The sequence below is a fragment of the Diabrotica virgifera genome, chromosome 9 (genome assembly GCF_917563875.1).
Source record: "Diabrotica virgifera virgifera chromosome 9, PGI_DIABVI_V3a".
NCBI lineage: Eukaryota > Metazoa > Arthropoda > Insecta > Coleoptera > Chrysomelidae > Diabrotica > Diabrotica virgifera.
Window position 1 is genome coordinate 217,350,887 of NC_065451.1, and position 15,568 is coordinate 217,366,454.

Genomic DNA, 15,568 nt, shown 5'->3' on the forward strand with positions numbered 1-15,568 from the left:
CCGTAAGTACCTACTTTTTGTATTACTATATAATTTCAAATTACTATGAAATCTACTTTGAAATGTTTCCTAGTTGTTCAAATTGTCTTAATCTCTAATTTTATTCGTTTAAGAAGACGTAGCACACTCAACAGAAACGAACTGTGTGTGATACGTCAAAGTTCACTTGTCAAATAGTAGCGTTCTATGATAAACGCATGCGCAAGGTAGTCACGCATGCGCAAAGCAGTAATGCATGTAATAACGACTTATAAATCTTTATAAATGAGTAGACACCAAAAATATATACAAAATAAATATAATAATCATTTAATTGACAAATTCTAATGCGCGAATGGCATTGTAAGTTGCCTACCAGGCATTTATACAAAGTTTACGTTACATGGATATAAATTGTGCATAAGAGGGGGGCCTGGAGTCCCAACTTAACCAAACATTGTTGGTAATACGATATTCTTTAGGGTTTGGGCACAGTATAAAGAGGGACAATATAACCACTCTCCGAAAAATTGGAAGTAAAATCTGTAGTCGCTCATGGCGACCGCGCAATGTTCTTAGTCGCTTTTGCACTACTCTCGCATTGCTAGTCGCATAGAAACGTACGGATTTTAACAGGGAAAACCCGCATCCACCACTGGTGAATTACCAATTGCGTACTGCCGGTATTACTTCTTGAGATCAAAGCGCCGACAGAGGAGTGGTTTTACTGTGGAACCTCTATATAATGTGGTTTGGGCAACAGTCGACATACAACACAAAACAAATAAAAAAATACACCAATATAACTGGCCTAAAGACATTTTTTAATAACTGTAACAATAACTGGATTCGTTCTTTTTATTTACAACATTTGACGTTCATCCCTCCAAATATTTGTTAACAACCCTGATCATAAACTGAGATGTAATTTGACTAGATATATGTATAGTTACCTTTACAAAAAAGTAATTATCAAATCTCTGTGAAAAACGTAGGTCTTTCGATTCGCAAAAACCTAAACAGCTGAGGCAGCACATAGACAGCGTTGAAACCGATCATGGCACAAAAGACGTACTTGCAGCTCAGCTCGACGAAAGTCTTGTGCTTGTTTTGCAGTGTATTTTCAGACTTCTTCAGATTATTGACGTCTTGTCTGAGAATAGCACAGAGGAAGTTGTAGGTGATGCTGGTGAAGACTTTCTTCGTGAGTAGTACAGTGACGAATCCGATGAAGGTGCGAAGGAGGAGGCATCCGAACATGGTGTAGGAGGGCCACATGATGATGTATGGTGGTGTGAGCTCTGATGGGGTCATCAGGCCGGAGTGGAAGTTCAGCCAGGAGCCTATTTGGATTCCGACGCAGACGGAGAGGATCATTGTAGTGTCTCCCCTAAAACAGCATCAACTTGAATATTTACTCATTATACAGGGTGTTTGGTAAATAATGGGCCATAGCTTAGCCTTAGATTCCTGAGCTTAAAACAGGTCGATTTAAGCTAACTTACCTTAGTACAAAAGTTGATAATAACCGAAATACAGGGTGTCAAAGTTAAACTTTTATTTTATTTATTTTTAAATATTTCCTGACAGGCATTTGACAACAACACGAAATTTGGTAAGTGGTGCTGGTACTGTATGACCTACTAAATTATGTTAAACAAACGTTTCTGGCTACTACCAGAGGCGTACTACGGGGGAACATGAATGGTTGACCCTTCCCAAATTCTAGGAATTGCCTCTGGATTAATTGCTATTTTAGTACAATTTTTTGATTCTCCAATACTTTCTATGTAAAAAACATACTCTTCATTCGTAACGATAAAGCCATTCGTTTTCGAGATATTTGAAGCTAAAAACGAAGGAGCATAATACATTAATCAAAATAAGTGTGCCTTTTCATTTTTAACTTCAAATATCTCGAAAACTAATGACTTTATCGTTACGAATGAAATGACTTTGCATAGAAAGTATTGGAGAATCCAAAAATTATGCTAAAATAGCAGTTTCATCAGTGGCATAGAATTTGGGAAGGGTCAACCATTCACTTTCCCCTGTCGTACGCCTCTGGTATTAACCACAAACGATTATTTAACATAATTTAGTAGGGTGTACAGTACCTACACTATCTGCCAAGTACCATAAGGATATGTCAAATAGTTTTATAGTACCGGGCACACATAATTCTTAAAGTTTTAAATAAAGAATAAATTATTAAAAAAAAAAGAATACTTTAAAATAATTTGATATATCCGTGTGATGCTTGGCAGAAAGTGTAGGCACTGTACACCCTACTAAATTATGTTAAATAATCGTTTCTGGCTACTACCCTGTATATCTTGACAGGCTGATCAAATTTTACTTTAATAATTTTGTCAAAATGTCAAATACAAGATGTTTACCATAGTTCAGATATTTAATAAACAATAATTGCCAAGTTTAGTTATGAAACTGGTCAAATCCTCTTGATTTTTTCTAATATTACTTTTTCACCACTCCGGTCATTTCGTATTATTTATTTCTTGATGAAAGTCACCTTATAACATGTTAATTTTTCCTTGAAAATGTGTACATTACCACCCAAACCTTGTTAACATTATTTGTTGAGGAATCCTGCCACACTGTGCATTAAGTCAAGTGTCATTAGCAAGAAAGTAATGTTGGAAAGATTAATTTATTCATGTAACCACATCACAAGAGTGTGTTTTATAAAGTGTAATATGTAATACTTCCAAAATCCACAAGGACCTCATACTTTTGCCAGGTTATTAGTTCAATTGATATTCTTCTTCACTTCCAATATCAACACTCAGGTACCTTAACCAATTAATTCACATATCATTATATCATATCAGTTTCCTCCTGTGACTCATACAACTTATCTTAATTTCAACACTACTTTAATATCAGACTTCCATTTACTACAGACTCTCTAATTTACTCTGCCATTGGTACAATTAAACCAAACACTCCTTTTAATTCATAGTAAATCAAATTTTCAACAGCACAGTTGGACTTACTTCAATTTGAATAGGAACATGTATAGATGGCTGCATAGATTCTGGCTATTTCTCATTATAAAAATCATTTCATACTTCACGTTCATCTTACATATTCAAGGTACTTACTTAAATGTAATTATAGCCACAACTTTGTTGATGTTTGTTATTACTATGTAAATTTTCATTAAATATTTTACTAACAATTAGTTGGCTGTCGTAATACAGGGTAAATTCCACGTCACGTTGTCCATCTGTCTTTTGACACCTTTCAGAAACATCACTCATTTCGCATTCAGTTGCCATTAAGTCATTGAAATGTGATCAACTCAATTTGGATCCCACGTGTTGGGAAACCTGTATACCTTACCTTAGGGCATTATCCTGTTTGCCATGTGACCATCACAGGCCTTTTTATTGAAGTATGCACTTTTAAGGCATCTATATTTTATGTAAAGGGTTTTTACCCAGATATTTTTCTTTTGTGGCTCAGCTAGCATCCAGTTTGTAAGTATAACCAACTTGCTCTAACCTTTGTCAAAATTTAAATAATAACTTTATATTCATTAAATCGGTTATACTTATTTTTAGATCGAACACTGATGATGATTTTTTATAAAAATCGAAAACGTTTTGTTGTGATGTAGCCCTTTTAAGGGATTTTTAATAAAAAAAATTTATACCTTTTACAAAGGATTTCTTTCCAATTTTGTAATACTTCCACTTCCCTGAAGCGATGGAGGAAAAACTAGAAGCCTTCGAGATGTGGCTATACAGGCGAAACCTGAGGATATCATGGATGGACAAGATAACCAACGAGACCGTACTACGAAGAATGGGGAAAGAAAGAGAAGTGATGTATACGTAAAAGGAGAAATTTAGAATATCTCGGACACATAATGAACAACGGCACTAAATACAGATTACTGAAAATAATCCGTCAAGGCAAAGTATTCGGAAACCTAGGAATTTGGAGAAGAAGAATATCATGGTTGAAGAACCTGAGGAAATGGTTCTCCACAACAACAACTAATCTATTTAAAGAATCAGTTAATAAAATAATTATAGCCACAATGATTGCCAATATTCGAAAAAAAATGTGCCAAAAGAAGAAGAAGAATACTTCCCTTAAGCATTTTTATAGCGTTGTGTGGACGTAAAGTGAAGAAGAATCACATACTACGGCAGATTTTATACAAAGATATTGTAGGTTATGTAGAAAAATGTAATGGGGCCACAAGCACATGCTTAGAATATGAATTTCGGTAGGATTAAAGTACTAAATAAAGCTAAATAATAAAAGAACAAGTGTTTCATTCACAAAACTAAATGTTTGATACTATTTGAACATCCAGGTACATCAGAAATGAGAAATAAGGTCAAAAGATTTGACCACACCAAACAATTACAGTTAAAAATATACAAATATTTGATAAGAACAGATGATGATTGAGACCAGTCATGCTGTACCTTATAATCTTATCTCTCATGAATTCTAATTACACAATTATCAAAACATTTCTATTTCTATTAGGAATATTCTTGTTCTCATGATCATTTTTCAGTGCGTCATTAATTATGACGTCATATACTGTATTGGGTGTGTCGAGACTTATTTCATGAATCATGAAATTATTGAGGAATCTGACAGATGCCAGAATCGTACTTAGCCATAGGTGAAAAGCTTGTGGAATTAAACTAATTAGTAATTTAGTAGATTTGATTTTTACACAATATGTTAACGTGTAGGTATTTTTTATAAAGGGGAATAAAATTAAAAAGTAAACAATATTGTTAATTAAATTTATAAATATGGAAACATTAAAAAATGACACAAAACTATCCATAAACTATGTTTTTATCTTCTTCTCTAGGTGCTGTCTCCGCTTCAAAAGTTAAAAATCATCAGAGAGATATTTATTTCTGAAACCGCGGCTCTAAATAATTCATTGTTATTACATCCAAACCAGTTCCTAAGGTTCTTCAGCCATGAGTTACGTCTCCTTACTATGAATCTTTTTCTTGCATAATGATCTGGAGTATTAGATATACATCTCTCATCACATGTCCCATATATCTCAGTTTTCTTCTTATTTGTTAGTTTTTCTCGTTCCTTATGCGTAAGTCTCATTACCTCCACGTTGGCTATTCTATCTACTCATGAGATATTTAGCACTCTTCGGTACATCTTGAATGTCTCTAGCCTCCTCACGCCAATGACTAACTTTTAACGAACTAAATTCTAAACCAAAACACAAAATAATGCACAAAAACGTTGTGAAACACAAGGAAAGTCGAATTCGAAATTTCAAAATGACAGGTACACAAAATAATGACCTGAATAATAACCGTCACTTGACTCTTTGACACTTCTAAAAAATGGCCAAAATGGACGAAGTTTTCGTCAAATGTTCGTAATACGTGTATTTGATTGGCTAGAAAAAACGCGCATTCTAAATATCAACGAATCAAACGTAGGTTAGGAATATACATCTTATGTATATGTATAACCATTATAATGCTGCATTATTTTTGTGTTTAATCACGGAGCTACCGCTTTTTCCGTCTCATCTAACTTAATGCATTAGAGAGAAATCGAAAAACTGTGACGCACTGAAAAATGATCATGAGAACAAGAATAACATGTTAATCACTGTTGATGTTACTTTATTGTACAATAACCAGAAAAAAGGTTATAACGTTTAAAAATTTGTTTAAAAAGTTTCGGTTATTTTTGTTTACAACAACTTTTTTATTTTCCATTTAACGATAAAAAGTGATAGGAATTAAGTTCTAGACAATTTAATTTGCTACAAATGATGTCCAATAAAATTTTCTGTATCGTTGCTAGTTTACGAGATACAACACAAAACCCTTTGTACTAACTTGGTGCAACTTGTAACATTGCTATCAGCTATAACTTTTCAATGCACAATTTACCTTTTTAAAGCAATTATGTTAAAACTACAAATCAAATTAGTTTACTCACCTGGTTGGAGTCCATTTGCCACTGTTTGGATAGTAGAATATCAACAAAATCGACGAAACTAGTAATAATATCGGAGATGTGGGACTTGTAAGTAAATAATTATCGAATAAGTCTACCAAAGGAACAATGGGAAACATAATGAGTACGGCTAACGCTAAACCAACTATGACATCCTGAAAACAAAAAAAAAACACTACTTTAGATACTTTAACCTTGAACCTGTCCCACTTGAGTCAACTACACAAATGAGCTGTTCGGATCAATATGAGCAACTCTGGTTTCTTCTTCATTTGCCATGCTCAATTATCTAGCTTTGGCTATCAAATGATTTATATGCCTTAAATTGAAATTTAAATATGGTTAACTAAAAAATCATAATGAAGCATTTTTTGTTAACAAATGAGTTAACGCATTTATGACATTTCTCATTCTACTCAATCCCCATATCTCAGCATTCTTATTTTTGAATTCCATTGAATTAATGTATCTACTTTTTTCAAATAGTGTATACCTACTTTATTGCCCTACTTACCAAAACTGTATGCATTCCTAAATAGAGCCTGCTGATGCTTATCAAAGTGCACCAAAGAACTGCAATGCACATCCCCAAAGGAACGTTGTACTGGTACCGGCCCATTGTGTACAACAAAACTGAGAATGGTATGGACACTCCAACCATGGCATGTGTAGAAGGCATGCCATACTCCAAAGCCCACTTGGAGGGCCTGGTCTGGGCCACTGGATTATATCTTTGATGCCTTGACCTTGAAACAAAAACACATATTCATAGAAAACTCTAAATACTTTTTTGGTTTTTTAAATTGTAACATATTATACTGTAATGTTTTCTTTTATTTTTCTATGGTTCATTTTGTCAAAAGGTAGAGGTAGTTCCTACCATTCTATATTTTCCTTTCTAACATTCTTATCCATGTAAATAATTTTCTATAAGTAAATTAATCTTCTCTTTCACATGCCTTGTCTGTTCCAAACATTAAAAATTAACATGGCTATTCTGATTTTATTTACAGAATATCTGAATAGTTCGGCAGATGAGAATCTGAGCCATTGCTGCAAGTTTTGGAGCCACAAGGTCTCCTTGTCATTGATATCCAACCCCTTCTGCTGTCTATTTCCCTGGGATAATAAATTAGCTGAAGTACTCTACATTCACTGTGCCTCATAATGTGACACAAGGTACCCCGTCAAAAAAGCTCCGACAAAATAGCCCCGACATAATATCCCGTACACAAAATAGCTCCGAGAAAATAGCCTACAGACAAAATAGCCGCGGAATAATAGCCCGCCGACAAAATAGCCCGGACAAAATAGCCCCGACAAAAAGCTCCCATCAGAATTCATCATGAAATAATAGCTTAAAAATACATTTTTTCGGAAATGGTAATTATCCTCTATTCAGATGTTTATCTTAACCACATTAAATAAAAATTGTCTTTTCAGAGAACTCGAGTCCTACCTTTCCTGCCTCTTGGAAGTTTGGACATTTAAGTTAAGCGAAAATCAATGTTAATTTATGATATAAACATGTTTTTCTGTTTTCGGGCAACAGTAAAATGCATTTTAAATTAAATAAATTATATACATTCTTTCCTTTTGTCAAATAATTTAAATTAAAAAAGTTATTGGATAACTTGTATAAATAATTATGTAATTGTTTATAAGAGGCTGTTTTAGCCGGGGCTATTTTAGCCGGGGCTGTTTTGACCGGGGCTATTTTGTGTGCGATCTATTTTGTCGGGGCTATTTTGTTTGCAGGCTATTTTGTCGAGGCTATTTTGTGTTCGGGCTATTTTGACGGGGCTGTTTTGACCGGGCTATTTTGACGGGTCACGGTAACACAAGTATTCCAACTTTCTTTAGTTTATAGCATTATAGTAATTCCTATCTCTTTCTTCTTACTTATCTGGCATAGTACCTCCTCTTTGGTCAAGTACTAGGTCCAGGATATTTGTAATATATGTCAGGAAGCCCTCATTTCAAAGGCCTCTAATTTCTTCATTAATGTTGCGGTCATTGTTCCCGCCTCCATTCCATACAACAAAACCGGAAATACATAACAATTGAGAAGTCAGATTTTTGAGGTAGGGTGAGGCTGTTAGAGGTAATTGCTTCATACTAGCATTATACTAGTGAGCGATGCTTTTGCTATTTCTATTCTTATATGTATTTCTTTTGCTTGATCCCAACTTGAATTTACTGTTGTTTCTAAGTAAGTGTACTAAAATCCACATGTTCAATACTTTGATTGTCTAATTAATACAATACTTTATTTCATTTATTGAGTGTTTTCTTCAGTTCATCTTTGGACCCACAGCTCCGACATTTAGATACTTTTTTAATTTAAGGCTATTATTTCAGCCATTTGCCTTCATGAGGGCAACTCTAATCAAGTTAAAAAAACATTTTTAAGCCTTATATTTATGTGGCTTGGAATAAAAATAGTGTCACAAAATGTAAATATAGTAGGTACATAAATATTATAGTAACCACCTTTGCTTGTACTTTATTATAAGCTTATTACTCAATACAACACCATCAATATATGTAATAGGTAATATTGGAATATTCCTATATTTTCATATAATATAAATAAATGTCCCAAATAATATAAAATAAAAAGATAAACAACTTTTTTAATAAGCTGGTTTACAATTCATTCTTATGGAGATTTTATTTTCAGTTGTTTTCATCAGAATTTAGATTTGTATAATGTGGGTTGTCCACCCATCGTAGAAGAATCTTAAGATTGTCATATATCTTTTTCCTTATTGGCTTTAAACAATTCAATAGAATAGATTTTATTTTCAGCCGTCTTCATAAAAATTTAGATTTGTATAATGTGGGAGGTTTATATTATATTATAATATTTATGCTGGTATACCTATTGTAGAAGAATCATAAAATTGTCATATTTCTTTTTTTAATGGGAAATATACTATTTATCCTAGACACACTAGAGCTTTAATTATGCATGGCATACTATCAATGGAAATCTGCACTGTCTCCTGCATGTGAGGATGATGATTCTACACCTAAATTATTCTTTCTAAGAGCTGCGTTTTGTTTGTGATCATGTCTTTAGTTACTTCTCTTTCCATTAACTCCCAAATGTTTTCGATGGGATTCATATCAGGGCTATTACCTGGTCAATCCAACAAAATTTCAAATGTGCTTTAACATCATTGAAGCAGACCTGTCAACAATAAAAAAATTGCTGTGAAGCACCCTACAAAAGTGATGATTTGGTCAGTCATTAGTGGCAAGGATACTGGACGTCTGTATGTGGTAAAAGGAATGATGTGGCAAGACCAGTACAATCTTGCAAGGGCAGTTGATTCTACAGTTCCAAGACTGGTTTCCAAATGTGGAACCATTCATTTTTATACAAGATTAAGCTCCCTGCTTTACATCACGGTCTATTAAAGCTTTTTTGGCAGAACAAAACATCCCTTTGTCAAATTTACCTGGTAATAGCCCCGATATGAACCCCACCAAAAACGTTTTTCAGTTAGGTAATGAAATGAGAAGTGGCTAAAGATATGATCACAAACAAAACGCAGCTTTTAGAAAGAAACATTTGTGTGGAATCATCATCCTCAAATGCAGGAGACAGTGCAGGTTTGCATTGATAGTATGCCACACATAATTAAAGCTCTAATAGCTGCTGAAGGTGGCTCTACAAAATATTAACATTTAATTGTCCTTATTTCTGTTTTCTTTCAAGAGTCAATAAATACATATTTGTTTATTAATAATGATGTTTTATTTGGGATAAAATATAAACTAGAGGCAAGTAAAAAGCAACCAAACAACGTACATTGTGTCTGGTACATACAAAAAACCTATTATCACCTCAGAATTAATATTTTATAAATCTTACAGTGCATCTAATAATTTGACCAGGGACTGCAGTTTACTGATTTAAACTGACAATTAAATTAGGGCAAAAGAATTGTGAAACTATATTTCATACTCTTCAAACGTATACTTTGCTGTGAAACATATTATAATGCACAGAAGGTCTATTAGCAGTACAATAAAAATTCTGTCAAAGTTTCAAAGGTATAATTTTGTTCAGTGCCGGCGCTAGGGTATAAGGTGCCCGCCTGCAAAACTAGCACAGGCGCCCCCCCCCCCCAAACACACACACATACACAGAGAACTCTTACAACCCCAGCCTCGGGGACAATGTGTGTTTTAATGGAACAGCGGGACCCTCATGTCTGAAGATCAAACCGGTCACACTGCTTAATCTGGAGTGGTACCTATCTGACCGCCCATAACCTGGAGTGGTATCTATCTGACCCCCAAGCTATACCACCACCCCTCCTCATCGCAGTAGGTACCAACATAACATAAAAAATGAGGAGACTTTGTACTGAACGTTACCTTGGATACCCTGGGTAATGGGACATCCTCTGTATTACTTTATGTGGTTAAACCTCCTGATTTTAGGGGTAGCTACAAGAGCTTTTCTCCCTATTAATGACTTGATTTTGGACTTGGTCCAAAAAATGTGTGTTCCGAGCAGCGAGACACCGATTTCGCTGTCCCGCTATCCGAAAATGTCCTCGGTAAATAAAGTTAGACGTTCGGATACAGTTTTATTGGACCCATCATCTGACAAAACAACTTTACTTTAACTTTTTTAAGAAATTGGCTAAGAGAATTAGATTGTTCTTTTGTCATTTCTTCTTTTTCGGCTTTTCTTTTTAGATTTGTGCCTCATATTTTTTTTTGAATCCATTTTTATTTAACTAAATAAAAACAATAACTTGAAAACCTCAAGATTATGCTTCTGCAGTAATGCGAAACCGGAATTTAATAATAGTACTGAGTACTTAACAAATGTAAGTTTATATTAATTGAATGCAGGGCTAGGGCTAGATTGTTTAACTGCAGAGTACAACTGACAAACTATTCTATATTATAATCACATGAAATAAAACTAAATCTAAAGAGCTCTAAACTAAATTGTATGTAAAAGGTTTATTTTAAAAAATATTATGGTCTTTATGGGATTAACACTTAACTTGATACCTATTATTAGGTAATAGGTACATAATACTTAGACAGGCAGCAAGAAGACAAGACAGTATGTATCACAATCTTGTTTATTTTACTAGAAATCATTCATTTCCTCTCATCATAACTGATGATACAAAACTAACAACTTGCAAGAAATTTGAAGAAAATAAACAAAGCATTCTCATTAAAGAGCAAAGTTGTTTGGTTGAAATTATGATATGTACCTTTGGCCAATAAATTATATTATAACTACATGGTACGAATTCTATGTGGCATTGCATATTTTTGTATATTTTAATATTGTATATTTAACATCTATTATATGTGTGATATGCAAAACTAACAAACACAGATTAACGTATTATGAGCAATTTAACCAAATTTAAAAAATAAATTTGGTTGGCTGGTGCATAACACCAGCAGAAAAAAGCTGATTCTTGCGCCAGCTCATTCTGGCGCCCCAAAACAGAGGTGCCCGCCTGCAATGCATCCCTTGCAGGCCCGTTATCGCCGGCCCTGATTTTGTTTTTCCAAGGTGTTTAATTAACAGGTCATTGTTTTGTCAAATAAAGAAATTAAAAAGGATAAATTGACTGGACCCGAGATACCTATTTAGATTGAACAATTTTACTAATAATTCTTTGGTAGAATTTTCATGTTTAGAATATTCAAAAAATATGTGATTTAAATCTTCCAGTGAGATACTACACTAATAGAAGGAGTTCTCTAATATTCCGATTTTAACACTTTGGCTGCGTTACGAGACAAATAAACCTCGCACTACATTAATGATTGGCTGCATCGACTGTGTCATAAAGCATGGTGGCAAATGGGGTATACAGGATATTATATGACTCGTAACGTACTCAACGTAAGTTTATAAATATCTCTACACGCAGCCAAGGGGTTAAAAATATGTGAAAGAAAACATCCATAGTTCATATTTGCAGAGTAAGATTTACAAAGTATTTTGCAGAGTATTTTGGCAAAAAAATTCAGATGAGGAATGTTCTTAGTCACTTAAAAACCATACATGCACTTACCTATATACATGACAATTGTCCAAACCAAGACAACTCTTCTTCCAACTGCCCCATCAATGTTCCAAAACCAGAATGGAATAAAAGCAGAATAGAAGGTCTCATCACCTAGAGCTGTACCAAAAACAAACAAATAATACCAGAACTTATTCTCTATCGTGTACTCTTTATCTTTTTGGATATGTTTTGTATTCACACCGAAATATTTTTGAACTTTGGCTACCAATTCAGGTTTCTTGAGGTACTCCATTTTCACTGGTTGAATGTATTGCGGATATTCTTATTGTACTTGGATTTATATCACTGTTGCTTTTTTTATTTAACAAAACATGTAAACTGTATTATGTATACTGCAGATCCGCATTGCAGTTCCGTAACGTAAAAGAACTTTTTGACAGCTGATTTTCATAGATAAATAATATAGTATTACCGGATAGATAGGCAACTCACTGTAAAAATTTGGTTCCTTTCGCCACATGCGACCGTAGTGTTAACTAATCACCATTTGGCGGGAAATTTAAATGGACAAGCATTAATTTCATCCGTTCAGCGCCTCTTGCGGGCCCTTTTGTTACTAATTAAAATATCTTCTTATTTTACGAGAAATAATCTCACCTATATTATTAAAATAAAATACCAGAACTTACAAAGCTTGTTAAAGTATTTTATTTAAATAATATCTAAGTACTACTTATAACTTATTCGGAATTCCCAAGTTACAAAATGTATATGTTATTTTTGCTGTCAAATTTAGTAAGGAAAAGGGATATAAAAAAAGTTAGACAATGTTTTTGTAAATATAGGTACCTACGTGTATTTATTTGTTGTTTCGTTTCAGATAAAACAGTTATAAACTAATGACTATTTACCTATCTATGCATTTTTCTAACTTTTCTATGATTTGTACACAACCGTACACAACAATAATAAACCATGTTCAGTTTTTTTATTAACACAACACAAAACTTCTTTCGTTTCGTAACTAAAACAAAACTACACTTTATCAACGAAGGATAAGGAACCAACTTAAATTGAAATTACTAAGAACAAATCGTTAAAGATAATACAATAAAAACTGTAAACTAATGGAAAATTATTTCCACTAACTTTCATTGTCATTACTTTTGACAGAATTGACATTGCCGAGTTAAGCCTCGTTTGATTATTTTATTTGTGACATTCAGATATGGCGTTAACATAAATGATTGGTTAAAGTCTTCGTGAGCGAGATAGGCTGTCATTTCTCTTTATTAGCTGACCGTAGTGAAAGTGATGGGGGAAATTCCCCAGTTTGTTCATATAAGATTCCAGGGCATGGCTGATTTTTTTGGGGTTAAAAATGTTCTGACGTGTGTCAGTGCTTCTGCGAATCAGATGACGTTATACCGAGAGAAGCCGAACGTTCATAGACGTGCATAAAAGTCCTGATTAAACTACCGCGAATTTTAAAAACTTCGGAAAATTTAAATTGTGTTTTTGTGTATGTTATTATTAAAATTAATTCCGAATTGTTCTTCTCATGGTTAGTTGACTTTATGTGGAATAATACGAATGAAATAATATATTCTATTCGGCAGTACCTACTTTATATTTGCGGTAATTTTTAAAATGTATATCTACCTAAAACTGTATATTATTATAAATAAAGATAACTGTTCGCAGAATGAATTCAATTACCTAGTCCATGTGGTGAGACCGCTCCCGTCTGGAAAAATTTCTGATTCAGTTTCTTTGTGGATTCCTATTCAAAAATGTTCCCTTTAAACAAATCTGAAGGGTGCCGGCCGGAATTATTGGGCAGAAATTGTTTAAACAATTTTTTTTAAACATATACAAAAGATCACGTTTTTTTGCTCCGTAACTATATTTTTAAGTTTTGTGGGTCATTCTAAACAAGGAAGGTATCTTGTAAATTTTCTCAAAAATTGATAGTTTTCGAGTTATAGGCGATTTAAAATCTGCAAAATGCGAAAATACGCATTTTCGAAGCTTAAAAACTCATATTTAGATTAGTATTTTTGAGGTAGCCAGTTACTTAAATTGAAGTTTAAACATTCAGCTTCAAGATTCTGAAGAGTGATCGCGTCTAACCTTAATTTATACCGTTGTTTTTTAATTGTTAAATAATAATATTATGCGTGTTTATCCGATTTTTGCCGGTGCGGGCGCGCTCTATTTTAAAAATCTCATATTTTCCTCCGAAAAATATTTTTTCTAGATTCTTTGGGATATTCTAAATAAAATAAGTTTCTTAAAATTTTCCTCAAAAGTTAATAGTTTTAAAGTTAGAAGCGATCTAAAATCCGAAAATCCGTTTTTGGCATTTTTCGGATTTTAAATCGCTAATAACTTTAAGACTAGGTATTAACTTTTGAGAACAATTTTAAGAAACTTATTTTATTTAGAATTTCCCACTAAAAAATATTATTCGGAGGAAAATATGAGATTTTTGAAATAGAGAAATGTGAGAACAAATGTGAGAACGGGGACTATCAATGTTCTATACAGCCTTATACGAGTTTTTTGAGACAGACGTTTGATTGCAAACACCTGTTTGCAATTATTATTCGCCTTTTTATTTCCTCAGATGTGTTATTATCGAGGTTAACCGATGTCCCTAGATATATGAACTCTTTGACCGCTTCGAAGTTTTGGCCATCGACGATTAGATCTGCGTCAACATTTCCAGCTCTTGTGTTTGTGTTAGTCGCCATGAATTTGGTTTTAATTTGATTTATAATTATTACAGGATATCAGAATCCATTATATCACTACCATTATAATCAAGATAGCACAATCTACTTAGATGGAAGTGAGATCGAAAGTGTCGAAGAGTAGGTATATACAGGGTGTTTCTTTAATAATTGTCCATATACTAACTGGAGAAACCTTAGCACAAAATACGAAGATTTAACCTAAAACATTTAAGGCTATGGGTACATAATTCGCAAATATTTTAGGTGTATCCCTACTTTTTCTGTCTTTACACGGCAAATTACGTGTAGTAAAATTCACACTGGTATGGATATGTAAACATTACTAGAATGTCATTCTACTTGAAAATGTCATCATTAATTTAAAGAGATGGGTTTTGAATGTTCTTGGATAACTGTTATTTTTATAATTGCAAATTATTAATTCAGTTAATAAATGTGATAGTTTTTTCACTAACTATGTATTCAGTGATTGTAATAAGTTATTTGTACAACAAAGACTAATACTCAATCGAGAAAAGAGGAAAAGTGTTAAAGTGATTTTTTAATAATATATTGTTATGGAACGCTTACAATTTTGAACATCTTTAACAACAAAATACTTGGATCACAGAATATATTATCCTGATGTATTCTCTGCTTGGATCTTCCAAAAATAATACACAATAAATAACTTTTTATTAAGTTCACGTCTTAAATCAATTATTTATCAAATACACTATATATCAATAATAGGGCTTTTCATTCACAGTCATTTGTTTCGAGCTTCTGTCATATGTCGTATAATTCATGTATATTAAT

The 15,568-nt window shown here is 33.2% G+C and overlaps 1 protein-coding gene across 1 annotated transcript; it reads right to left on the reverse strand.

Moving 5' to 3' along the window:
• Positions 1-782: 782 nt before the first annotated feature.
• Positions 783-12,453, reverse strand: LOC126891645 (sphingosine-1-phosphate phosphatase 1-like). Its single transcript, XM_050660869.1, is given in 5 exon segments — positions 783-1,369; positions 5,965-6,137; positions 6,497-6,681; positions 6,684-6,728; positions 12,057-12,453. Coding segments are annotated over 5 exon segments (1,068 nt in total). The 5' UTR covers positions 12,304-12,453; the 3' UTR covers positions 783-951.
• Between the last annotated feature and the right edge of the window lie 3,115 nt (positions 12,454-15,568).